General features: G+C 50.8%; 1 protein-coding gene across 1 annotated transcript in view; it reads right to left on the bottom strand.

Moving 5' to 3' along the window:
* Positions 1-2,778: 2,778 nt before the first annotated feature.
* The window catches only part of MICAL3 (microtubule associated monooxygenase, calponin and LIM domain containing 3), a 222,558-nt gene continuing 200,769 nt past the window's right edge, over positions 2,779-24,567 (bottom strand). The window contains exons 30-33 of the mRNA XM_056119952.1: positions 23,740-23,833; positions 6,064-6,163; positions 5,875-5,948; positions 2,779-5,788 (exon numbers count right to left, since the gene is read on the bottom strand). Of these exons, the coding sequence (XP_055975927.1) occupies positions 5,604-5,788; positions 5,875-5,948; positions 6,064-6,163; positions 23,740-23,833 (453 nt within the window). The 3' untranslated portion in view covers positions 2,779-5,603. The remainder of the gene's footprint in view (positions 5,789-5,874; positions 5,949-6,063; positions 6,164-23,739; positions 23,834-24,567) is intronic.

The following is a 24,567-nucleotide window of genomic DNA, read 5'->3' as shown; positions in this document are numbered from 1 at the left end:
CTCGCACATTCATGGAGGTGCTGAACCAGTCGATCGTATTCCTCGTCAATGTTGTCAACAATGGCATCTTCCCATGTTGCCGCAATAGTACCAAAGAGTTCCCAGTTGGTGGTCATTCTGGGAGTTCTCTTTTTGAACTTTGCAGCCCTTTCTCCCCGCTCTGTGAAGTAGAATTTTGCACGAAGGAGATGGTGGTCCGATCCCGTTCGAAATTTTGGGACAACAGCGACATCAGTCAGGCAAAACCATCGATTGAATTTTTTTAAGGTAAACTTTTATTTTATTTTTGCTTTTTGGGTCACACCCGCAATGCACAGCGGTTACTCCTGGCTCTGCACTCAGGAATTACACCTGGCGGTGCTAAGGGGACCATATGGGATGTTGGGAATCGAACCCGGGTTGGCCACGTGCAAGGCAAACGCCCTACCCACTGTGCTATTGCTCTAGCCCGGTAGAGCACTTGTTTTTTCAGTGTGAGGCCCTGGGTTTGATTCCAAGCACTACGAAACAAAAACATCCCCCCCAAACCTACAACTAAACAAAAAATATTTTTAAAAAGTCCCGTGAAATTCACAGCTGTTGGCTATCAGACACTCCCCCCGAAGAGAATTAAGCCTAAAGAAAGTAGATTGGCCCCAACTCCGCACTGAGTATCTCTGTCAAAAATCCACAATGCTTTTGTGCAGGGTCACAAACAGGCTTGTGGGGGCCTCACTCCTTTGGCTGCAGTGAGTGCGTATCTACATGATGGGCTGCACTCTGCCCACAATGCCCACATATTCCAGTTGTGGGGTGCTCGCACAGCTGGCTGCGGTGAGGACAGGAACTAGGTGTGGCCCCACGGTTGAGAGAGCAGAATTGCCAGGACCACTCATATCGCAAAATAAAATGGCAAGTCTTTTTTTTTTCTTTTTCTTTTTGGGTCACACCTGGTGATACTTAGGGAATACTCCTGGCTCTGCACTCAGGTATCACTCCTGGCGGTGCTCGGGGGACCCTATGGGATGCTGGGAATCGAACCTGGGTTGGCCACGTGCAAGGCAAACGCCCTACCTGCTGTGCTATCGCTCCAGCACCAAAATGGCAAGTCTTACCCTTGACCATTTTCCAACTGACTCCTAAGGAACCACTCAGGGCTGGGAGGGGACACATTAGGGGTATTCATGTGCGCACCAACCAGTCTTCCTTTCTGGCTGCCCAATGAAAACCAGCACCTCACGTCCTGACACCAAGGGTCAGTGTGGATGGCAGCTGAGTCCTGTCTGAGCACAAATCAAAGCTGCTCCTGAAGAAACGGTGCTCAGCCGGGGCACAGGTACACCCCGCCCCACCCCACCCCACCACCTTTCCCAGTGACCAAGATCCAGTCCTCCTTCAGAGACACAGGAAGATGGGCTGGCTGTATGTTCCTAATGGACACACCAACATTTGTTGGGCTCACTCTTCCTTCTGGAAGAAGCTGGTGCTGAAGAAGGTCACTTCTGTCGTCTCCTGTTCATCTCTCTCCTTGCCGTTACTTCTCAGGAGAGAAGCACTGCACCTTTGGAATCAGCTCTGCGGGTGATCTGAAGTCAGCTCTGCTCTAACAGGGCGGGGTGGGGGGGGGGGGGCGGGACCTGCCTCCACCAGGGAGAGCAGTGCAGAGATGGAAGCAATGTTTTGGCTTGTGGGTCACCCAGTCGTGATGGGCACAGGGAGAGGATGCGCACGGCTCAGTGCTCAGAGGATCGTGTGATGCTGGGGATCAAACCTGGGCCTTCAGCATACGAAGCATGTGCTCAGCCCTCAATAGTCCCTGCTCCCTTCTCCCCACAGCGCCCCTCCTTCCAAAAGAGTTTCAGTTGTTAAAAAAAACAGTGTTGGCTAGGCTCATGGTCCTCACTGGGGAACAATTCCAGGCCGAAGAGAATTAAGTCTAAAGAAAGTAGATTGGCCCCAACTCCGCGCTGAGTATCTCTGTCAATAAGACATGGAATGATTTCGGCCTAAAGGCTACACATCCCAAGTACAGCCGCCAAGTTAGTGAAGCCAAAGGGCAAGACGGGCAGGAATGGAAGCAGGACTGCTCGGCCGCAAAGCATCGTCCTTCAAAGAACTTTCTTCTCTGCATGAGGGAACTGGGGTTTGGCATTCCAGAGCAGTTTCTTAACCACGCTGCTGCTTCAGACATTGTCTTATATGAGGGCGTCTGCTGCCTGAGTGAAAATGCAATGGAAGATTTAAAGAACAAACACAGACCAAAGGAATGCTGCTTGTTTGTTTTGCACTTGGGTCACACCTTTAAAGAACCTTGTAGGGGCTGGAGAAATAGTACAGTGAGTAGGGCGTTTGCCTTGCACGCTGCCGACCTGGGTTCGATTCTCAGCATCCCATATGGTCCCCCGAGCACCGCCAGGAATGATTCCTGAGTGCAAAGCCAGGAGTAACCCCTGTGCATCGCCGGGTGTGACCACCCCCCGAAAAAAAAAGCAAAAAAAGAAATACCCTGGAGAAGAGGGGGGCAGAGTGGCACAGTGGGGAGGGTGCGTGCCTAGCACATGGCCAACCTGGATTCGATCCTCAGCATCCCATATGGTGCCCGAGCATCACCAGGGACGATTTCTGAACACAGAGCCAGGAGTAACCCTGAGCGATACTGGGTGTCCCTCCACCCCCGAGAAAAGGAAAGAATACACCAGGGGGCCCTGGCAAAACCAACAACCCCACACCCAAAAAGAGAAAAAGGAAAAGAAAAAACAGGGCAAAAAAGAACAAAAGAAAAAAAAAACACTGGATTTCTTTTAAAAGTTTTTATTGCGCATAAAATGACCCATTCCCCTTTGAAGGTCAGTTGTTACCGCCTTTAAAAAATTTCTCTTTAAAACTTTCTTCTTCCTGCCCCGCTGAGAAACTGTTTTGTTTGGGAAGGACAAAGAGTAGTCTATCACTGCTGATTAAATTAGCTGAAGAATGACTCCTGGGAGCAAAGGCCCCAAAATACCATCTGAGCAGGACTGGAACCCCACGTGGCCGCGGCCACCCCACCTCAGACTGCGCCTGGTGACCCTCGTTCCCTGCACGGTGCAGCCTTGCAACTGCACCCACGCAAACGCAGGCATTTCAGAGCTCTCTCTGGCTCCCTCGTTTCGAGGGACCTCAACTCTTGCGGAGAACGTCTGCCTGCACACGGAGCTGCGTGCACTTCTACATTTGGAGAACATTTCCTGAAGCACTCGAACTGCAAGTGAGTGGTCATGAAATGGGAGTTGAAATAGAAAGTGCTTCACTGGACCTGATGTCCGTGCAGTCGGGACGGAAAGCTCTGGAACATTTTGCAGGTCTGTGAATATCTGGAGCTTCTCTCTCGTCTTCTTCAGCCCCTCTGTCAGTAGCTGCAAGCTGCAGTGTGTGCTTGGGAGGACACGAAGGTGTCAGAAGGCCGCAGCCGGGACAGTCGGTCACATCTACAGCCCCACTACGTCACCTACAGCAGAGCACTGTGGCTTCGCTCTTCTGGGACTTGCAAGGGACAGAGACAGTTCTCCACGGCTTGGCCAGTGCCAGAACAGCTCTGAGGGGACAGGGTTAAGGAAAGGACCGCCCAGGAGAAAAAGATCTGGTCCTGCTCCAATTTTATCGGAAGGTTGGGGGGAAGAGATGGGATCGAAAATCCCCTCCTCACCCCCTCTTTAAGAGAATAGAAAAATGGAGACTCTGCCTCAGCAGAGAAGTCAGAGCTCCACGATGGTGGCGAGCAGCACGTCTGGATCCCGCAGGAGACACGGCAGCTTTGGACACAGTGACGAGTAAGACAGGCTCTTTCCTCCTGTGTGGTCAGAATGCACGTTCATCTCGAGGCACAATGTGGTTCCCTATGGAAGTTCCCAGGTCAATCCATCTTTTCCTTGAAGAGTTCCCAGGCCAGCTCTCTCTCCTCTGCCACTCCCCACACAACGGGCTGGAAGGAGCGCCAAGCTTGGCCGGGCACTGACGGACTTCTCCGCAGACTGATCACGCATTCTGAGTGGACAAGCCTGGCCCTTCCTCGCTCGGGATTTTCTCTGACAGTGGCTCTGACTATAGACAGCCAGGCTTTGGCTACATCATGAGAAGTGAACAGTTTGGCTCAAGGAGCTAGTGACACGGTGCTGATCACCCCGTCTTCCCATGAAGATCTGGGGACAGAGAAGTCTCCTCACTTGGGAGAGGAGGGCTGGAGGTGCTCACCTTTGAGACTAGCCTGGATCCCAACACCCGCTGTAGCATGGCCTTCTTACTCGGTGGGATCCACGGCTGGCTCGAGGGCGACCTCAGCAGCCACACAGGTAACAAGACTCCACTGCGCTTTATCCCAGCCGGCCTGTCACAGCTCCTTTAATAAACGTCATGGGTCATGGGAGGTGAAACCCTGGCACTGAAACTGAAGGGGAAAAGTAAAATGGGGTCCTACAGAGCTGGATGCCAACAGGGAGAGGCCAGCAGCCTCCCCCAGAGCTGCAGTTCATCCTGGACAAATGGGCGGTGCAGGCGGGTTTGGTGGCAGAGTGGACTGTGGGTGGAGGAGAGTGGGACAAGAGCACAGGAGGGCACAGAAGAGCATGCGAGGGACCAATGGGCCCTCGGCTGCTCCGATGCCCGCGGGGTCAGTAACACGACGAAGAAGGCTAATAAATAGGTGATGTAACACGTGTCTGTGGGGATGCTGGGTGGGACTGGCAGACCCTCTGCTGCTTCTATACAGGTGCTGGGTGATCAGTGTCTCTAGTAAAGATAGAAAAATGAAGTTGCTTCTGTTCAAGTATTAAAAAAATAAGTTAAGTTGACAATAAGGGTACAAAGTGGCTGAACATCTCACCAGGTTGTCAGCTTCATTTCAATGTGCAAACATAGGAAAAATGCCAAGGATAAGGCTGATCTCCTGAGCTGATGTGACGCGCCAAACAGTGACAGTGCCCCCGTCAACCGGGGCTTGAAATTCGGAGCCTCAGCCTTGTCCCCCAAAGTCAGTCTTTTCCAGTGTCAAAATGGTTGTGAATTAAAAGCAAAACGCAGCAATCCACAGGCCTCAGGCCGGGGCGGAGAGGCCTGTGCATTTGGCCTCCTGGGGCCCAGTGTGTGTGGGGGAGCAGCCCCTCCTGGGTCTCCCCACTTGCGTGAGTTCTGCACGCAGCTTCCCCGGCGAGATAAGGCAGGGCAGCGCTGCCCTCACCAGCCCAGGCGAGTCTCCGGGGCTGGACTCTCATCTTGCTTTCAGGCCCTGTTTGCATTTCTTTGGTGGCGCTTTAGGGAGCACGAAAGAGCCTGCAGCTCCCACGCTCTCATTGTGCCAGGTGATGTGTGGGCAGAGGGCATGTTCCTTTCACATCCGAGTCAAGCGCTCACGTTCCCCATCCTGGGGCGGGAGGGCACGACGGGTCTCTCCAGGGAGGTCACGCATCTCGACGGTCGCCTTCCCCAGGGGCCTCCGCGGCAGCGACGTGGCGTGCTCACGTCCACGAGGGGCACATGGACACACAAGCTCCCAGGAGGCACTGGGCCTGCTCGGGGTACAGGCCAAGGGGCTGGGACAACCCAGCCAGGCCGGGTGGCGGCGACGGCAGCCAGTCCGTGCGGGGGACGGGAGCTCAGGACCAGTTCAGGCTGAAGCCCTTGGTCAGCATGACGGCCTCCAGGTCCTTGTCCTCCTCCTTTTCCCGGAGCCGCTGCTCCTCCAGCAGGGCCACCAGAGCGTCTCTCTGCTCCACCACTTCCAGCATCTCGTTTAGGATCTTCTTCTCCTCTGATAACTCCTCCTCCGTCTTCAAGTGATCTGTGCAGGAACCAAAGGCGTCAGGTCTGCAGAGCCAGGAGCAGCGGGCCTGCCAGCTCCCGGCCTGCGCTCACCCCGGTCCTCACCTTCCACCGCCATCCGCTCCCGCAGCTCCTGCTGCAGGCGGCTCTGCCGGTCTTCCAGCTCCAACTCCCGGGCGCTGGGGCGGGAGAAAACCAAGGCACAGTGAGGGGGAAAACAACTATCTTCCCCCCCCCCCCAAGTTAAGAAGGAACTCCTGCAGGGACAATGGGTCCCAACCCCAGGCCACTTACAAGATCATCAGCTCCGACTCATAGCGCACCATGGCGTTTTTCTCTTGCACCAGCTTGAACCACTCCTGCATCAGCTTGGGGTCATCCTTCTTACCCATGCCTGCCAAGAGAACGCTTGCGTCAGGCTGCAGAAGTGTCTGCTACCTCCCCCGGCCGGCAGGAATCATCACACTGGGGCAAATGTGCAAAGAGCCGAGCAAGATGCTGCCGGAACACTCCCAAGCCAGGTCCCAGTTTGCCTGCAGCCAGTGGAGGGGCGGGGGGTGGCGCTGTCGCTGTCCTTCCCCAAGAAGCCTGCACTTGCCTCCCTTCGTCCTGCCCCTGGGCCCCCATCCACTGGGGAACACGGTCACAGCTGGTCGGGCCCTCCCTGCTCAACGCTTTTTTCTTCTTTTTGATGTCAAGGATCAAACCGAAGACCTCACACACGCAAGGCCAGTGCTCGATCACTGAGCTACATCCCTGACCCTTCTTTGGTATGTTTTAAGTTTTTTGTGCACTATTTCCCATCTTTCCGCCCCCCCTACCCACAATTCATTTCATATCTGATACTAGGATTTTGCTGAAGAAATGACTCTAACTGAACAAGGCCACTGTGGATTCCTAAAGGCTCTGCCCTCCTTGTAGTTCCACTCACTAGCCCAAACCCCTTCCCTGGGCCCCTGCCCCTCTAGGCAAGCGGCATACTGGGCTCACTTCTTTGTACCCTAACCAGGAAAGTATCTTTTCTCAACCTCTGCTCTGTCTGGCTTCATGACAAATTCCTTCCCCAATGTTGGCCGAACCAACAGATCCCAAAACAAGAGTCAGGTTGTCACCAGCGGCAGACAAACGCCAGCAAACCCCTGACACTTGCTGTTCTGACCCAATCCTGATAGCAGGGGGTCCTGGGCTGTCTCGCATCGACCCATGACTTGTGCCCACATCCTGACTCTCTGGGCTTCACTGCACAGATAGATGGAAGAATTCAAACCACCCAAGAGAAGACAACTTCTCTTGGACCACAAAAAGGTTTTGCCAAAGCTTTTGGAAAAGGCCATAGACTCGGTACTTCAATATGTTTTGATCACTAACCATTTTGGGAATCTCAGGAAAGCTATGACCTCCCCTAGAAAAGCGCACAGGTCAGGTGAACACTGCCAACCACTTTACACAGAACTTCAGGGTGTTCCTGGGCTCCCTGCAGTCCAGCCCCAAATTAAGAGGCCCTGGTGTAAGACCCTTCGGAGCCCTTCTATCTTATGAGTCGCTGAGCTGGCTGCTCCATCCCAGTCAAGACCAAGCCCAGCAGTGTGAGGCCACTTTCAACGGAGGCTCCTGACTCACTGTCTGCCTACTTTCTTCTCACCCGATTTCCTTGTACATGGTCAGACAAAGCTTTCCGCACTGGAATTTGCTTGACACAAAGCAAACAAAGCCCGAAGCCAGTTAGTGTCTCAACCGGAGCCACACTCGGCAGAGCAGAGGTGATCTGTGCTCACACAAGCAGGGGGTTAGTCTGCGACGTGCCCTCATGCCCAGGCAGAGAGGCCTGGGTGTGCCTCTGGGTCCTAGCCTGCAGGACGGAAACTCCCTCCTACCCAGCTGAGCCTGCTACAGGGAGCACATGCCCAGAGTGTTCGGGGACCGGGGCTCTCCTCTCCCAACCCAATGGACTTGGTTCTTTGGCTTTTAAAGCAGCCTAATGCTCAGTTCCATGCATTCCTTTCTGAGCGTCTCTGCACAGTGTGCCCACATGGCCATGGAGGATGGAGCCCTGAGGCATGCAAGCTGTCCGGCGCCGCACGTGATGAGCGCACCGCGACGTCTCCCCTCCTTCCCACCTCCCCGGGTGCAAGGACAAAAGATCCCACTAGGAGACATTCAAACAGTGCTCATGAGCCATGGAAGAGACCGTTCACAGCCAATGAGCAAAGGTATATGGAGGGCGGGGGTGAGAGTCAAACGTGAGAGCCATGGAGAAGAGTTGAGGTTAGCAAGGGTTAGTCATGACCACACTCCTGCCCCGTCCCACATGCCTTTTCAATGACAATTTTATCACAAGATTTCAAATCAGACAAAATTTAAAATAACACACACACACACACACACACTCAGCAAGACACAGGGCAGAGAAGTTTGCTTTCAGTGGTTGTTTGGGAAAAGAGCTTGGGGCGTTTGTGTAGACCAGTTTTTGTAAGGACAGTATTCCTTGACTCCACCAGTACAAAAGCTGCCTGTGGCCCTGGCCCCTCTAGCTGCCGGACGGGAGAATGAAAGGACTGCAGGGGCGGCAGTACCGCAGCCAGAAAGGCAGGCTGTGACTGCAGGCTGTCTGGCTCCCCCATGTCCCAGCCCTCCGAGTCACAGGGATACTGTACCTTGTGGGAACTGCCACAGACTCAGGGAATTTTGCAGCAGGGCTATGAGACAGAGAGAGAAAGAGAGAGAGGAGAGAGAGAGAGAAGAGGGGAGGGGAGAGAAGAGCAGAGAGAGAGGGACAGAGAAGAGAGGGATAAGAGAGGAGAGTGAGAAAAAGAGAGAGGGGGAGAGAGAAAAGAGAGAAGGAGAGCGAGACAGAGAGAGAACAGTTGGGCTTTGAGTCCCTTTTTGAGCACTGTTGCTTTGACCCTGAAAGGCAGTGGGATGAGGGAGGGGAGTTACATTACCTTCCTGGACACAGCAAGGGCAGAAGGAGAGAGGTCTACGCCGCGGAGTCCCGCCACTGGGCTCAACTTCAAAAAGGACCAAACAAGAAAGAGGAGGAGACGGAGAAAGACAAAAAGGAAGAGGAAAAAGAGGAGGAAATTGGAAGTGGAGAGGGACAAGGAGAAGGTGAAGTAAAAAACAAGCAGAGGACAAAAGGCATAAAAAGTGAGAAAGGAAAAAACAGGAGGAAAAGAAAAAAATACAAGAAATGGAAAAGCAGAAACAAGGGAAACAGTCTACAAATGAATTAAGTCCTTTTTCCAGCAGGGAAACTGAACAATAGCAGGCCTGGCGTCAGGGCAGGTCTGAGGGGCTGGAAAGGCCGGGACCAGTGCACACGGGGTGGGGGCGTCTCTTCTCCCCCAGCCCTTACCAGGAGGGCAGTGACTGTGGAATCACCCCCCCAGTGGTCTTCTGGGTTTTAAGCTCCCCCTCAGAAAGTCTATGCCTGGGGCCAGAGAGACAGGGGTCAGGTACTGGCCTGAGGTACGGCCGACCCTGGTTCGAATCCCCAGCACCACATCTGGTCTCCTGAGCACTGCTAGGAGTCACTCCTACCCCTGAGAACCACCAGATGAGGCCCTCAAACCCAGCAGCCCTTCTCTGCCTCCCCCCACAAAGCTTATGTCTGTGGAAGATAATTAAATACGGAGCCCAGATTGCTTCCAGATTTGCAAGTGTAAATGCAGGGCCGAGAAGCAAACCCATGAGGAATATTCTCAGACATAAATCACCATAAACCGGGGCCTGCTCCTCTCTGGACCCTCTGACCTTTAATTTTTTACAAGTCTCACTATGGAGACGTTTACTGGTGCCCGCTCGAGTAAATCGAGGAACAATGGGAGGACAGTGCTACAGTACACCATAAACACATATGCTGGAAGGAAGACTAATCTTGAGAGGAGGAGGGAATGGTGAAACCCCAGGTGGTCAGGCTCACAGCAAGGGGGCTGCATCTAACCTGGGCTTCCTGGCCTTTGACCTGGGCACTGCCTTCCACTGTGAGCCAGGGCTTGTTTGGGGAAATGTATCCCCACACGCATGCTACTGCATTGGTATACCGTTACCCCATTTGCCAGAGAGTCACCCACTTTCCTCTGGCTCCTTCATACCCAGAGCACCATTCGATGCCACCGCTGGGGAAAGGCTGTCCCTCTTTGGACCGTAAGACCAAAACGGGGTGAGCTGACAGGACGTGCCAAAAACTTGCAGTAACAATGGTGATTAGAGCTGAGGAAGACATCGCATGGACAGACATCTCTCGGACTGAGGGACACCTGACGGGGACTCAAGGAAGAGGGAGAGGAGCTCAGCAAGGGACCATCACAGAACCACAGGACACACACGGGGGACAGGGCCAGGGAAACTGCCTTGGCACTGGAGGGGGGGTGGGCGTGGGGCTAGGGACGCTGAGTTTAACGGGGCCCACAAAACAGCCCAGTTGGAATCAACAGGAAGGCCAAACAGACAAGCTGTTCACTGAGAAGGCCCTTTCCTTGGCGATGGAATGAATGCAGTGCCCCGTTTTCTCTTTTAAGCCCGTCAATCAATGATTTCTCTAGAGTGCTTTGGCCTGTGAATCTGAGAGTGATTCAAACTCAGAACTCAAGTCAGAGCTGAGGAGTATCAGTGTGGAGCGCTGCCAGTGGGCAGCAGCTGCATCCCCGCGGGGGAGAACACGGGAGCCCACGGGAGAATGGCTCCTTCCTCCCCCCAAGCCAGTCTGTGCCGCAGGGCTCTACATGAACGTTCTGGTTTTCAAAGCTCCTAGAGTCTACGTTGGGTTCCAGGATTCAAGAGAAATCCCACAGAGTGCAATGCCAACAAGCACCGTCACCCTGCTGGGACTAGCTCCGTGCACTAAAGGTGCACTCTCGCTGGGTGCTTGCTAGCAGAAGAGTGGCAGAAAGTGCAACCAGCACAACCCCAAGAGAGAAGCATGGACCTGCATGGGGTCTGATGTGTGTCCACTTTCAGGACAGCACGGAACATAGCTTTCAATTCCTTTTATGGAGTTTATGTCGCCCATGTCCTCATACATTCTTTCTCTGAGAGAAACAATGCAGCAGCACAAATTCACAACAGAGATTAGGAAACGCTGTGAACAAACCCAGTTAGAAAGGAACGGGGAGAGCCCTCCCGGCATGGCTCTCCGTGCGGCATGGTTACCACTTTCTCTCCTTTTTTCCTTTTCGGCTGCTGCCAGATTCTCCCCAGGTCTTATGCAGGGCAAGCGCAAGTACTGAGCTGTATCTCTGGCCATTTAGGCTTTTGGAACTTTCCTGTGTGCTCCGAAATACCTGTAATGTATTACTTTTGTAATGAGAAAAAATACCCATAATCTATTACTTTTGTAATTAGAAAAAAATACCCATAAATGTTATTTTGAAAGAAGAAACCAGTGTGTGTGTGTGTGTGTGTGTGCGCGCGCGCGCACATGTGTGCGGGGGAGGGGGGTTTCAAATAAGTGGAGTTCGTTCTACTCCAGACTCAAATCTTAAGTGAGCAGGCAGGTGAAGGACTACTTTGGAGTCATTTCTTTGCTTTTATGGAGATGAGTGAAATCGATTATTTTGGTTCACTTGATCTACATTATCAAGGCAGCGGCCTACAGAAACCCTTTGAAATACCAGGTGACAGCTTTCTGCTGCTTTCTAAAAAGCACTAGACTGACCATTCTCTAAACTATCTGTGTCTACTGGCCTCCAGACACCCCTCTGATGTCCATCCGAACATGGTCCTGCTGGACACTTGCTCCGGGCCAGGTACGCTCACTCCAGTTCCTCTGCCGATTTCCTGCCCCACCTTTAACCCAAGCAAATGGACTCAGTTCAAGGCCACCAGCAGACCCTCAGCACCCTTCTCCTTCACTTGTGGAAGCAGATGCCACATTTTGTCAGAGTCCAGTGGCACGCAGGAAGGAGCACATGACCTGTTGGGTAGCTTAAACACCCTCAATGTTTAATAACATTTGACCTCCACACTGGCCTGGGGATGGGGTGGGGTGGGGGTGACTTAGGTACTAACATCTCTGCTTTCAAACAAGGGATCTGAAGCTCAAAGAAGTAAAACAGGGGTCCCTGAGAGGTAGGGTGGGGACTTGTTCTTCTATCTCAGGCACCCATCTCGTCCCACTCTTCTGCTCCCAATTTCTGTTTGGACAAAGGAGCCGTCACATTGGCTGAAAGCCTGTGGCTTGTCGGACATGGAGAAGTGTTCTGTTGGGGGAAAGCAGGAACACACAAATCCAAGTCTGTAATGATGCATTTTGGTGAACACTGGTTATATCCTAGACTCTCACACACAAGTGCTGCATTCTCACTTGAAAACAAAGTCCAAAACACTAAATTCATAAATATTATAAAATGCCACCCTTCTGGAGACTCCAGTTTGCCCCCAACCACACACCACTTCCTATTTGATAAGTTGTTTCATCTGAATGTCTGTAAAGCAGAAGGGTGAGTGCTACAGCACAGCAGGTAGGGCTTGCCTTGCATCTGGCGGACCTGACTTTTGTCCCTGGCACCTGATATGGTCCCGAGCCTGCCAGGAGTGATCCTTGAGGGCAGAGCCAGGAGTCAGCCCTGAGTACTGCTGGGTGTGACCCCAAACCAACCAACCAACCAACCAACCAACCAACCAAACAAACAAACAAACAAAGAGAAAAGAAAATCTGCAAAGCAGGGATTGGAGAAACAGTACAAGGGTTAAGCCACTTGCCTTGCATGTGGTGAAAACTGGTTCCATTCTGGGAATTACATAAGGGCCCCCTAGCATCAGGAATGGAACCTAAGCACAGAGCCAGGAGAAACCCCTCAAGCATTGCCAGGTGTGGCCAAACCTTAACACTGCCCCTGATCTGTAAAGCAGGTCAGGGACTACCTCCAGTTATAGTTTGGAAAATCCCACATAGGGGCTGGAGAGATGGTATAGCAGGTAGGGTGCTTTGCACGTACAGAGCTGAGCAAGGTTGGATTCCTGGCACCAGTGATGGCTCCCCGAGTCTGTCAGGAGTGATCCCTGAGCACAGAGCCAGAAGTAAGCCCTGAGCACTGCCAGGCATAGCCCCCAGACAAAACAAACAAACAAAACCTGTATACAGGAAAAGATGGTTCTGACATCCTTTTGGCACTGAGCAAAGTGCTCTAAGATGTCACGGACAGAAAAGGGGCATGTTTCTCGGCTCCATTAAGAGATCTGCTTTCCTGCTACAGGAGCATGGGGTGTACAGTCTCACGCAGCCCCCATCTAGCCTGAGGTAGACGCTATATCTCACAGAAATGCTCTACATTTATGGACAACTCACCTAGTGCTGCCTCAGAACCTAACCTCCACGCTAATGCTGGGGGATAAATCAGCTTCAAACACACAAGGAGAGTGTTCTAACACTGAGACACAACCCCAGAACACAATAACTTTTTGTTTTGTTTTTGGACTATGTCCAGCAATGCTCAGGGGTTACTCCTGGCTCTACAATCAGGATTCATTCCCGGTGGTGCTCAGGGCATCATGTGGGATGCTGGGGATCGAACCTGGGTCAATTATGTGCAAGTATCTTACCTGCTGTACTATCTCTCTGCTCCCAATATCTTTTAATACAATTTATAGTATAGATACCACCACAATTTTATTCATCTGTGTTTCTAAGAAACATCAGATGTTGTTCAGCAGGCCAATCCACCAGATTAAATTTAAAGGGAGAGATGTGACTAGGATTAGGAGAATCTCCTGGTGGTTCACGTATAAGGAGTGAACTTTTATTTTTATCGGTGTTATTCAGGATATGTGATTTGATCAAATTAGCTGGGCAGACTCAGTAGTCACTCACTCACACAGGCAGGAGGGTTTCTGCCCGGTACACCCAGTCCATGCACATATGCAGCTTTGGGGAGATATGGTGGGGGGAGGGGTATAAAGTCCACTACCACCTCCTCCCCCTCCGCCCAATCCAACCCCCATAACAAGAAAGAAAAGCACGTAGGGCCAGACAGATGACTCACTGGACTGAGTCCTCATGGTCCCCTGAACATCCACCAGGAGTAGCCTCTGAGCACTGTCAGGCATGGCCCCCAAACCAAGCCAAAGAACCACGGTGTGTTCTATTCTTACCTGCTTCTTTGGCTTGGTTTGGGGCCATGCCTGGCAGTGCTCAGAGGCTGCTCCTGGTGGATGTTCAGGGGACCATGAGATGCTGGGATGAGATCCAGGGCACCTGCATACAAAGCAAGGACTCAGCCCCTGCTTTCGGTAACTCAGCAGTTGTGCCCATAAGCCACCTCTGGCTGCTGCCAGATAATCTCATCGTCAGCCACAATCCAGAGTTGCATGTCCTTCTCTCCCGAAGGGAACACAAGATGACACACACCATAACCATGCCACCGGACTCCATGCCAGGCTGTCTCATTTGGGGTGCTCCAGAGAGGGAGGGTGAGACCACTCCCTGCCCCAAGGGACTCAGCCCCCACAGATGAAAACCTCCAGAACTCAACCGCAGCCAGGCTCAGGACTGCTCTCCACATGCTTGGGCCGAGCCTCATCCACGAATGAACCTATTCCTGGACCGCAACAACTCATACCTCACACCACCCATACTCCAAGAGTACTACACCACATTTGATGGGGTTTAAAGCTGGAGGCAACCAATCTTAGTGGGATTTTTTTTTCTACATATATATATATGTAGAAAAAATATATATATTTGCAAAGCACACAAGGCTCAACTTTTAACAACTTGTTAGTGGTATCTTATAGAAGGGCTTAATGGCAATCAACCCTGGACGAAATACAACAATCGTCACACTCTTCTAAGGAAACTTTTTTGTAGCATTTTCAGCATTTTTCACAATACAAAATAAATTATTTCAGTTCTGCTCTGGGGTAGGGATTAGGGTTCAGGATGGAAACAACCGAAATATGGTGGTGGGAACATGTAATGGTAGTGGGATTGGTGTCTGAATATTAAATGTAATCAAATATTGTGAGCTACTTTATAAAAAAAAAAAAGAAACCACTAACCATGAAAAAAAAGAACAGAACACACACACACACACACACACACCACCAGGATAGTGCTCAGACCAAGTAAACACCAATCTACAAACCTACCAATTAAATTATGGGAAGGAAATAAAATGAAAGACTCAAAAGGAAGGTGAGTGGGTTAGTCCCCCTCTGCCTCCCACCCTATTCACCAGAAACACAATACTACTTTTCAGTGCTTTGTTTTACATTTGTAAACCATTCACCTTCTCTCAAGCCTTCTTTGAGACATAAAGTTGAGAAGTGTGTCCTTTAAAATTCAGTGCATATATTTATGTATTTTTATTTTTAGTCTTTTTTGGCCACATCAGGCAGTGCTCAGTGATCGCTCACTCCTGGCAGGCTCAGGAGGGCGTATGTGGTGCCAGGTATTGAACCCAATTTGGCTGAATGCAAGGCAAGCGTCTTACCCACTATCCTATCTCGCTGGCCCAAAGTGCATATCCTTTAGACTAAAAATGCTTCAGAAGATAAATGCTTGAATCTACAGATTTCTAGTCATCCTTACAGTGTGGCGGCTGGGCAGGGCAGGCTGATTCTGTTCAGTGCCCGCGGGAAGAAGAGACTAAAGTAGAGTTAAGTCACTCAGGGAGACTTCCTCTCTCACCCGAGACTCCTTATATGTCTTTTAATGGTTTCTCTGAAATCACAGGGTCTAAATTGATGTGAAGGGACCTTTGGTCTTCATACTCTGGCTCAAAAGGATTATTTTAATACAGTCTCAGAGCATAAGACTCAACTAGGACCCCACTGACGCACTATGATTAGAGCTGTGCTGGGCAGGACCAGTTGTCTGGCTTCCATGGGGCAGCATTGAATTGCCAAGAGTTAATTGGAGCTTTTGCATCTCCATAAAAAAGATGAGCATGTTAATTCTCCTGATTGTATAATTGAAACCCAAGCACAAAAATTTGTAAGTCTACAACTGTACCTCATGATGTCTCACTAATAAAAATTAAAAAAAAAAAAAAGATGAGCACCAGGTCCAGTAAATGGGGTTCAGATGTGGCCTTTTGGGAATACAAGAATAGACTAGCATCTGGGTTTTACACTTCTGGATTTCAAAAGTGTGACTCCATCCTCTCCTCCTCCATAATAATTAATAGCAAATATTCCAAGAAAAAAACATCAGGAACTGGAAAAGGATCTTTTTCCCCCCTGTGGATTTATACACACAGGTCAGAAGCCCCGACTCTAAGCATGAACGAGGGAATGCACTTAGGAATGGATGTTTCCTTCATGCTTTATAGACGGCCAATCTGTGGCAAGCAGAATCCATAAAGAAAGTCTAAACCGTATGCAGAAGTCACAATGCATCAACAAAAGAGGACGTGATGAAGGTCCGAGAGATAGTACAGGAATTATGATGCGTTTGACTAGAAGGGGTCTTTATAATTCAGAGGTTGTACTCAGTTTCTTGTCGCTGATTTCTTTCTCTGTGGAATTTGTTAGAATCCTAAATTTAAAGGCTAGAGCTGGAATCTAGGGACACAGAAACGAAAACAGTCCACTACATTTTATCTTGGAAGCAATGTGGCCAAAGACAATACAACCTGGGGCAGGAGAGACAGCGCAGGAGTTAAGGTGCTGACACCATGCATTCTGGGCACTGCTGGGAGGGAACCCTGAGCACAGAGCCAGCAGTAGGTCCCAGGCACTGATCGATATGGCTCACCCTGCCCCCCTCCACCCCACAAAAGAGAAAAAAAAGAACACAGGAGGCAATCTGTATAGCAACAGTATCTTGAACTGTGTTGGGGTGGGAGGGTTTAAGGAAATGAGCTTTGACAGATCCTTTTGGAAGACTGTGAATGAAAATAAAATTTTTTTCTCACACACCGAGGTTTGTTTAGGAATGATATAACGTACCGCCCCACCCCCCAACCCCAAGGAGTGTTAGGAGGAGGTGGGAAAGGAGTCAAGGATATTACACAGGGGAATGGGATTTGTTAACTGGAACGGAAGCATCGGCCCTTTTACAGCATAAATGGCTCAAGAGAGTGGAAGAGGCCGTGGGCACAGAGGTAGCAGTGGCAGGGCCCAGGGGGCACGGGGTCAATGCGCAGAGCCAGCCCAGCTGCCCACAGCACTGAGAGCTCCTTCTCTAACACGGCCTTGTATTCTAGTTGGAATCACTCAACCCTTCCTTTGGGTGTTTATATTTTGGGCCGTCCCGGGCAATGCTCAGGAACCACGTGGTGCTGGAGGCTGAGCCTAGACAGGCCTCATGCAGGGCGAGTGACTGAGCTCCTGGAACATCTCTCAGACCTTAGGTTTTTAAGTGAATGGGTTAAGAAGTGAGTCTTGAGTTTTTTTGTCAATGAGCAAAATCATTTGTCAGACTTCCTGTTTTAAGTCCACCTCTAGACCAGGAGTGTTCAAGGCGGGAGCCGCAGCTGGACTACCTGGCCAGGATGCAAGGACTCCAAGAAGGTGCCCGAGTCCCTGCTGGTTAATCCTGGGAGCACCCGCTTGGCGCTGCTTGTGACCACACGGCAACTTTCCAGGAGCACAGCCCCAAGTCTGGGAATGAGAGCAGCTCTTTCTCTAAGCGGACACAAATGGTGGGCCTGGTACCCAACACCAGATATAGTAAGTTCCTAAAGGCAGGCTTCTCCTGCGCCGGGACCGCCTGAGTGTTTGTTAAACTATACAGCCAGAAACCTCTAGTTTCTCGTTTGTTTTTATTAATTTCTTTGAGCGGCACCACGTGGTGCTCATGGGATCACATGAGGTGGGATCAACTGGGGTTGGCCACGTACAAGGTCAACCAATGAACTCCTAAGCTACCTCTCTAGCTCCCAGTTTCTGCTGTGGAAGATCTGGTGCAGGGGCTGAGACTCGGCTGTTCTAACTAGCTTGTAGGCGACAGTTAATGCACAGTGTGGTCTGAGAATCACACTGTGAGACCCACTCCCCAAGACTTTTCCTGTTCTGAGAAGAGCTGTGAAACCTGAGGACAGTGAGGAATGATGGACGTCACCACACACTATGTGTCCACATGGCTCCAGTTTGATGATCGGGGCAGGAGTCACAGGCAACATCTTCCCCATGCACTGGGAGGAGACATGCACACCCTAATGACAATGGCTGGGTGGAATGATTTCTTATTTCTCCACACATTCTTGGGTGTGGCTGGGAGGGGGCTACACAGTGGGTATGGCATCTGCCCTTGTGAGGGTGAGTCTTAGGGCAGAGGGGACATCAGAGTGAGAGTGTGTGTGTGTGTGTGTGTGTGTGTGTGTGTGTGTGTGTGCCTTCTCGCATGCCAGTATGTGTACCATGAGTAGAAAAGTACATGTGAGTTGGGTGTACATTGCTATTGATAAGCAAACTCTATTTGAAGAACTAGGATGTAGATGTGAGGAGGATGTGTGAAGGGAGTTAAATTTTATTACAGAAATATTAAAATGACTCGAGGCAGCCCAGACCATCTCTGTTCTTTCTGGAGACGAGGCCCATGGGCCTGCTCTGGCATGCTGCCTCACGAGCTGGAAAAGGGTCTGTGCTTTTTGCCATTTAGTTACTGGGTAGGTTTCTTCTTGTTTGTGAGCAGGGGCTGGAGAGAGCAGGTGGGAGAGGGCGTCGGGAGAGTTAGTGTCAGCAACGGAGGCCGCCATACATACCACCTAGATGCAAGTCGATGAGGCCACTGTAATAAGACTCTCCCCAATAGTCTACAACAAGGTGAAGAGAGAGTTACTGGAGCGGATAATCCTCCCGTCCCCCGTCCCCAAAGCAACCAATTCCACGAAGCATAAGAAACAGAGGGATACAGAAGAGGGTGGGGAGGGGGCAGCTGGAGAACACGCGTCTCTCTGGAGGAGCATGTTATACACACATGCTGCAGAGGACAGTCAATAGTGGATGATGGCCTGGGTCCTGCTCATGACGCCCATCCGTCAGGCCAGTGGGTCTTGGCTTTGTTGGAAATGCTCACCCTGCTTGCAACCCAGCCCTACTTACGATGAAACATTTCAGGGCAGACCCGGGCTATTCATTTCTTTAGTCATAGAAAACCAGAAGCCTGAGACCGAGGGTCTGTAGGTAAGGTGTGAACCTCCTCAAGAAGTTCTGCAAGAACAACCGTCTTGGGCGGGGAGCGGCACGGCGCAGAGCTCAGGGTCTCTGCTTGCTGCACCCAGAACCTTCAGGAGTGATCTTGCAGCGCCTCTGAAGGCGCCCCCCCCCCCCAAAGCAAAAGCAACAGCGAAACCCCCACAAAACAAGACAGCCCACCGCCAATCCTCGGGTTTCATATCCCCCCTTCCAGGAACTCTCACGGCATGACCCGTGATGAATACATCAGACTTCTTGGAGGCCTGTATAAGTTTCAGATGAAGGAGACCCTGTTTCTTCTGAAGTTTGGGCCCTGACTTCACCCAGCCTTCCCTTTGAAAGCAGGCAACAAGCATCTCTCCCGGCCCTTTAACCCTGCCTGGCTGTCCAGCCCACATGAGCTTCTCACAAGCCTGGGAGGCAAAAATGGAATGAGCTAGTCAGGTGGGCGAGAGCAGTTGATTTTCATCTTGGAATGAATAAATGCAGAGTACTACAGGCCAGCTGCTTGTAACCGTGTTGCTGTTCCCTGCTAATTTCACAGTCTGCATGCTGATCTTGGCGGTCTTTTGTCCACATGAGGATGGACAAACCAGTAATGAGAATCTAATCCCAGAATGTTTTGTGAACTCAAAGCTGATTCAGGTTGAGCCAGGTTTCCGGAAAAAGAAAGGGCTTCCCAGGTATCTCAGACCCGAGAGCATGTATGTCTTGGTCTTGCAGGCTCAGAATCATGCCCTTACAGTCTGGGCATTTGGGAGCCTGTGCCCATTTGAGGTCAATGGAATTGCAGGCCCAGGTCAGATCTCTTCTCTGAAACAGTGTGAGTCTCTCACAGAGGAATGGGAGCCCAAACCATCCGGTCAAACAGAAGGCAGCTTCTGGTCGGCCGTGCACACAGGTAAAAGGGTCAGTTTCTGGGCTGGGAATTCCAACCACCGTGCTCAAGAAAAAGAGCTGAGGCAGGAGTTTATCACCTAACTAATAAAAAGGGAAGCAGAAGCAAGAGAGAAAGGGGCAGTGTACACAGGCAGCTTCATAGAAGATTTCTGAGAAGTAGAAAATTGGGCCACTGGGCCTTTGAACTAAATTCGAACTAAATCGGGCCACTGGGCCTTCGAACTTCAGCCTTGAAAGTCGTGTTTTAAATAAGCAAGGAAAACATCTCCGAAATGATTCATGGGGAAGATGCTGCAAGAGGGTCACCAAAACCTGTCTCTTAAAAATAGTACGGATTAGGGGCTGGAGCAATAGCACAGCGGGTAGGGCGTTTGCCTTGCACGCGGCCGACTCAGGTTCGATCCCTGGCATCCCATATGGTCCCCTGAGCACTGCTAGGAGTAATTCCTGAGTGCATGAGCCAGGAGTAACCCATGTGCATTGCCGGGTGTGACCCAAAAAGCAAAACAACAACAACAACAACAACAAAAATCCCAAAAAGTATAGATAAGTATTTAGATAAGTGTTCTATATCACCTTTTGTACCACTGGAAATCAAACTCCGGCCTCTCACATATGCAAGGCAAGTGTTCTACTGTTGAGTCGCACCCTGAGCCCCAGGACTTTTGATGTTTTGCTGAGAGAAAATTGGACTAGAGCAGTGGTTTTCAAACTGTTCTGTGGAACTCTAGTTTTAATAAGAGATGTTTCAGGGTCTCCTATGTAGCTGGTTTATATTTAACTGATTTAAAAAGAAAAAAAAATAACTTTAAACCACATCATATAAACGTATTTTAGATTTTAACTTTTTTGTTTTGTTTTTTTTTTGGAGGGCCACACCCAGCAATGCTCAGGAGTTCCTCCTGGCTCTGTGTTCAGGGATCACTCCTGGCTGGGCTTGGGGGACTGTATGGATGCTGGCGATCAAACCTGGGCTGGAAACATGCAAGGGAAGCACCCTAACTGTTGTATTATTGGCCTAGTCCCTTTAGAAGGGTTTTTTGGGTTGTTGTTGGCTGTTTTGAAGTTACTCCTGACTCTGAGTTCAGAGATCACTCCTAGAAGGCCTTCAGGGACATATGGGATGCTGGGGATCGAATCCAGGTTGGCTGCATGCAAGGCAAGAGCCCTACCCACTGTACTATCAATACAGTCCCATTTATACTCTGACTTGTAAGAATAATTTTATTTTTCTGCAGTGCTGGGGACTGAACCCAGGGCCCTACACAAACAGGGCATGTGCTCTACCAGTGAGCTTACAGTCCCACTTCTTAAACTCATTTAAGGACCAATTTTTTTCTTTCCTCTGGGAATATGTATTTGCACAACTACTTGTAAATGCCTGAAGACAGAGGCACTTTTATTCATTTATTTAAATGCTGGCCCGCGAGCAATGCTCATGTGCTGGAGGGGACACTCTGGATGGCAGCGCTGGGCGGCCGGGCAGTGTGGCCCTGTCGGTGTGTCTCAATGGCCACGCTGCTTTTGTTTCCCCTCTGTCTGGGGACTCTGAATGAGCGCTAGTCTTTTAGGAATATGAGTTACTGTAAGATCTGTTAGTGATTCAACCATGAAAACACCTCCTACTGTTCTACTTGGACTCTTTAGTATCTCATTTGAACATATATTCTGAGATTTCCAAGGTCATTAAAAATCTGTTACTGGGCCGGAGAGAGAGTTCAGGGTTCAAGGTGCTTGCCTGGCATACAGCTGAGGGCAGCTCACTCCCTGCGCATAAGCGTAAGCCCTGAGCACTGTGGGTGTGGTCCCCTCCAAACCCAACAAAATTTAAAAATCTATGACCATTCATGGCAACTCTGTCTATTAGGGCACCCTCACAGAGCACCACTGGCTAAGTGAGTGTGGGGGTAACACCAACGTTGGTAACTGCACCAGAATTTGTATTTTCAAATTTGTGTTTAAGGACATCTTGGAGTCACGTTTTTTCATTTTACATTTGAAGTTGTCTGTGCTTGTAAAAAAATGGTCGTGCAATTCAAAACGACTTTAAAATCCACTTGTTCAGATGAAATTCATGTCCTAGAGGTTTAGGAAAAGGTATCACGGTCACGGTCCTCCTGTTGTTCATTGATTTGATCGAGCGGGCCCAGTAACGTCTCCATTGGAGACTTTGTTGTTACTATGTTTGGCATATTGAAAAGGTAGCTATCTAAAAATTTTGGCAAAATCCTATGCCAACTGCCATGGCATGTGTATTTTTTTCCTGGCCCTTGGCAGTAAGTAGCGTGGAAAACTGTGGCCCATTCCGGAATGAGGGACGCATGTTGTGGAGGTGCACACATGTGTGCTGTAGCGATCGGACCTGGCAGGGGGCTGATTCTCAGCACTGCAGGAGCAGGAGGGGCAGCGGGTCTTCGTTGAGAACTTGCTCGAGCTGGGAAATGCAGTACACACATCTGCAGAGCTACCCTGACTATGTGATGCGAGCAGAAGCAATCTGGGGAGGGCGAGAGGGAATGAGGATGGCCTCACACCCCCTCCTGGTACCTTCGGACGAAGGAAGGAAAGCAGCCGGGCACGGCCGCGGGGCCTATTATAGCTGGAAGCAGCACATTTCTGCTGGGTTCAGGCTCAGTCCCTCTCGCGGTCCGGCTTAACTCAGGGGGCCAAGCTGAGCACACAGTGCAGAAAGCAAAAGTGAGAATGGTGGGAGGGCTCTCACTGCTCCACTGGGAGCCCGGGCCCCTTTCCTGTGCCCAGACATCTCCATTCCTCCATACAGTGCTTGCCTTGAAGTCCCAGCTTCTTGGTTTACTGTCTGCTCTGGGGTTCAAGTGCCGGCATCTATGTGGCCTGGGTTCTCAAGCAGTAGCCCAGCACCAGCAGAGTCCCAAAGCCAAAGCTCTCCACATTCTCATCTCTCTGCCCATCCAGTCATTGCTCCTGAAGATTGTTACTGAAGCGACTATTCAGTATTCCTAGTCTTTCAGACTCAGAGAAGAAACCCCTGACATAAACCTCAGCACTCCATGATTTCATCTTGAAACCAGCCAGACACCTCCAAGTTAGCTCAGCACTAAGTTCTCCAGCCCTGCTCCAGCTGCCTCCTTCTGGCAGTTTACAGGCCTCCCCAGCCCTCTGTCACACGAGGAAATAAGACGGGGTCATGCAGCTCACCACCTTCTTTATCCCCAGCCTCACAATGTGCAGGCTAAGCCCAGAAGCTCATGCTCTCCAGGGCGCTTGAGAAAGCAAGGAGAAGGTCAGTCCGAGTCAGAGCCAGGCCACAGCTGAGGTTGCCCGGAGGGTTCAGGTCCTGAACCAACGGGCGTTGTGGAGCTGCAGGACCAAGGATGCCCCAGAGACTCCGTGCTCTCTCTGAGCCAATCCCCAGGGTCCTTGGGGAACGCTGGCTGGGACCACACTTCCTCTAGTGATCTTCCCCGGTCAGTCCCCTCCCCGGGTCTCCTCACCATACACCTGGCCTGCCGAGTCTCCCTGAGGGACAGTCTCCAGGACGAGAGTGTGACGGTCCCCCCGGGAAAGGGTGCTTCAGCACAGGAGGTGGGAAGGTACTCAGGGTGCGTCCTCAGTGCTCTGGGCAGCCTAAGAGTCAAAGGCAGGAGGTGCAGACAGGCAACAGGCCGGAGACCTGCTGTCCAGTTCTGTGATGGCTCCTTGTGGCACTATCTCCCTGATTCCCAGTTATTTTCTCCTAGGAAAACGGTCGGGCTGGGTGGCAGGGGAAAAAAGGCAGGCCCAGTGCTTGCATCAGCAGCACGGCCTGAGATTTCATGCTATGGGCTACTGGCTATCAGGGACATCACAGGAGGTGCTCGTTTTAGCAGGAAGCCCCAAATCTGAGAAGAGGGGACCCAGAGACTCGAGGAGCAGAAGCTGTATTCCAGGTGACGGCACAAACCCTGCTGCTGCAGGGGGCACGGGCGCGGGGGTGGGGGGCGGGGGGTTCCCAGGTGGCGCAGACAGTACCTGCCTCCCCGCGCAGGGCCTTCTCCACCGCAACCCCTCTCTCCTCCAGCTGCCTCTGCTTCTCCTCCACCTGCTCCAGCTGCCGTTGGATGATCTGTAGGAAGTCAGAACAGAACAAGCATCTGACTTTCTGTTGTCCCTTAGCTTTCAGGATGGACGACTCAACTGAACTGCAGGACACAACGAGGAGGAAAACCAAGGAAGTTCCAAAGTCGAAAAGGCTGTCAGGCCACTGTGTCCTGGGGTGCCAACTCTGCAGGCGCCACGGGGGCCCATCTTTCTTAGAGCAGTTCTGAGAGGATGCGGGTTTGAATGCTCAGAGGAAGGACTAAAGCACTTTTATTTCTTGTAGTAGTGTTCTGCAATTTTCCTTGTATAGGTCCTTCACCTCTTTGGTTAAGCTGATTCTGAGGTACTTATTTTCTGAGGTACTATTGCGAATAGGATTGTTTTCTGTTTTGTTTTGTTTTTTAAAAATTTTATTGAATGACCATGAGAAAGTTACAAGCTTTCATGTCTGGGTTACAATCGCACAATGATCAAACCCCCATCCCTCCACCAGTGCACATTCCCCACCACCAATCACGGATTGTTTTTTAATGTCTCTTTCTTCTCTTTTGTTATTTGTATATAAGAAAGCCATGGACTTTTGGGTGTTGATTTTGCAGCCTGCCACTTTACTATACCAACCAATTGTTTCTAGGAGTTTTTCTGTATCTCGAGGATGCAAAAAAACATAGTAGAAATGACACCTGTACCTATGTTCATTGCAGCACTGATCACAATAGCCAAAATCTGGAAACAACCCAAGCACCCTAGAACAGATGA

Source organism: Sorex fumeus, unplaced genomic scaffold (genome assembly GCF_029834395.1).
Source record: "Sorex fumeus unplaced genomic scaffold, SorFum_2.1 ptg000042l, whole genome shotgun sequence".
NCBI lineage: Eukaryota > Metazoa > Chordata > Mammalia > Eulipotyphla > Soricidae > Sorex > Sorex fumeus.
The sequence above is the reverse complement of the archived record's forward strand: the minus strand, read 5'-3'. Positions and strand labels throughout refer to the sequence as shown.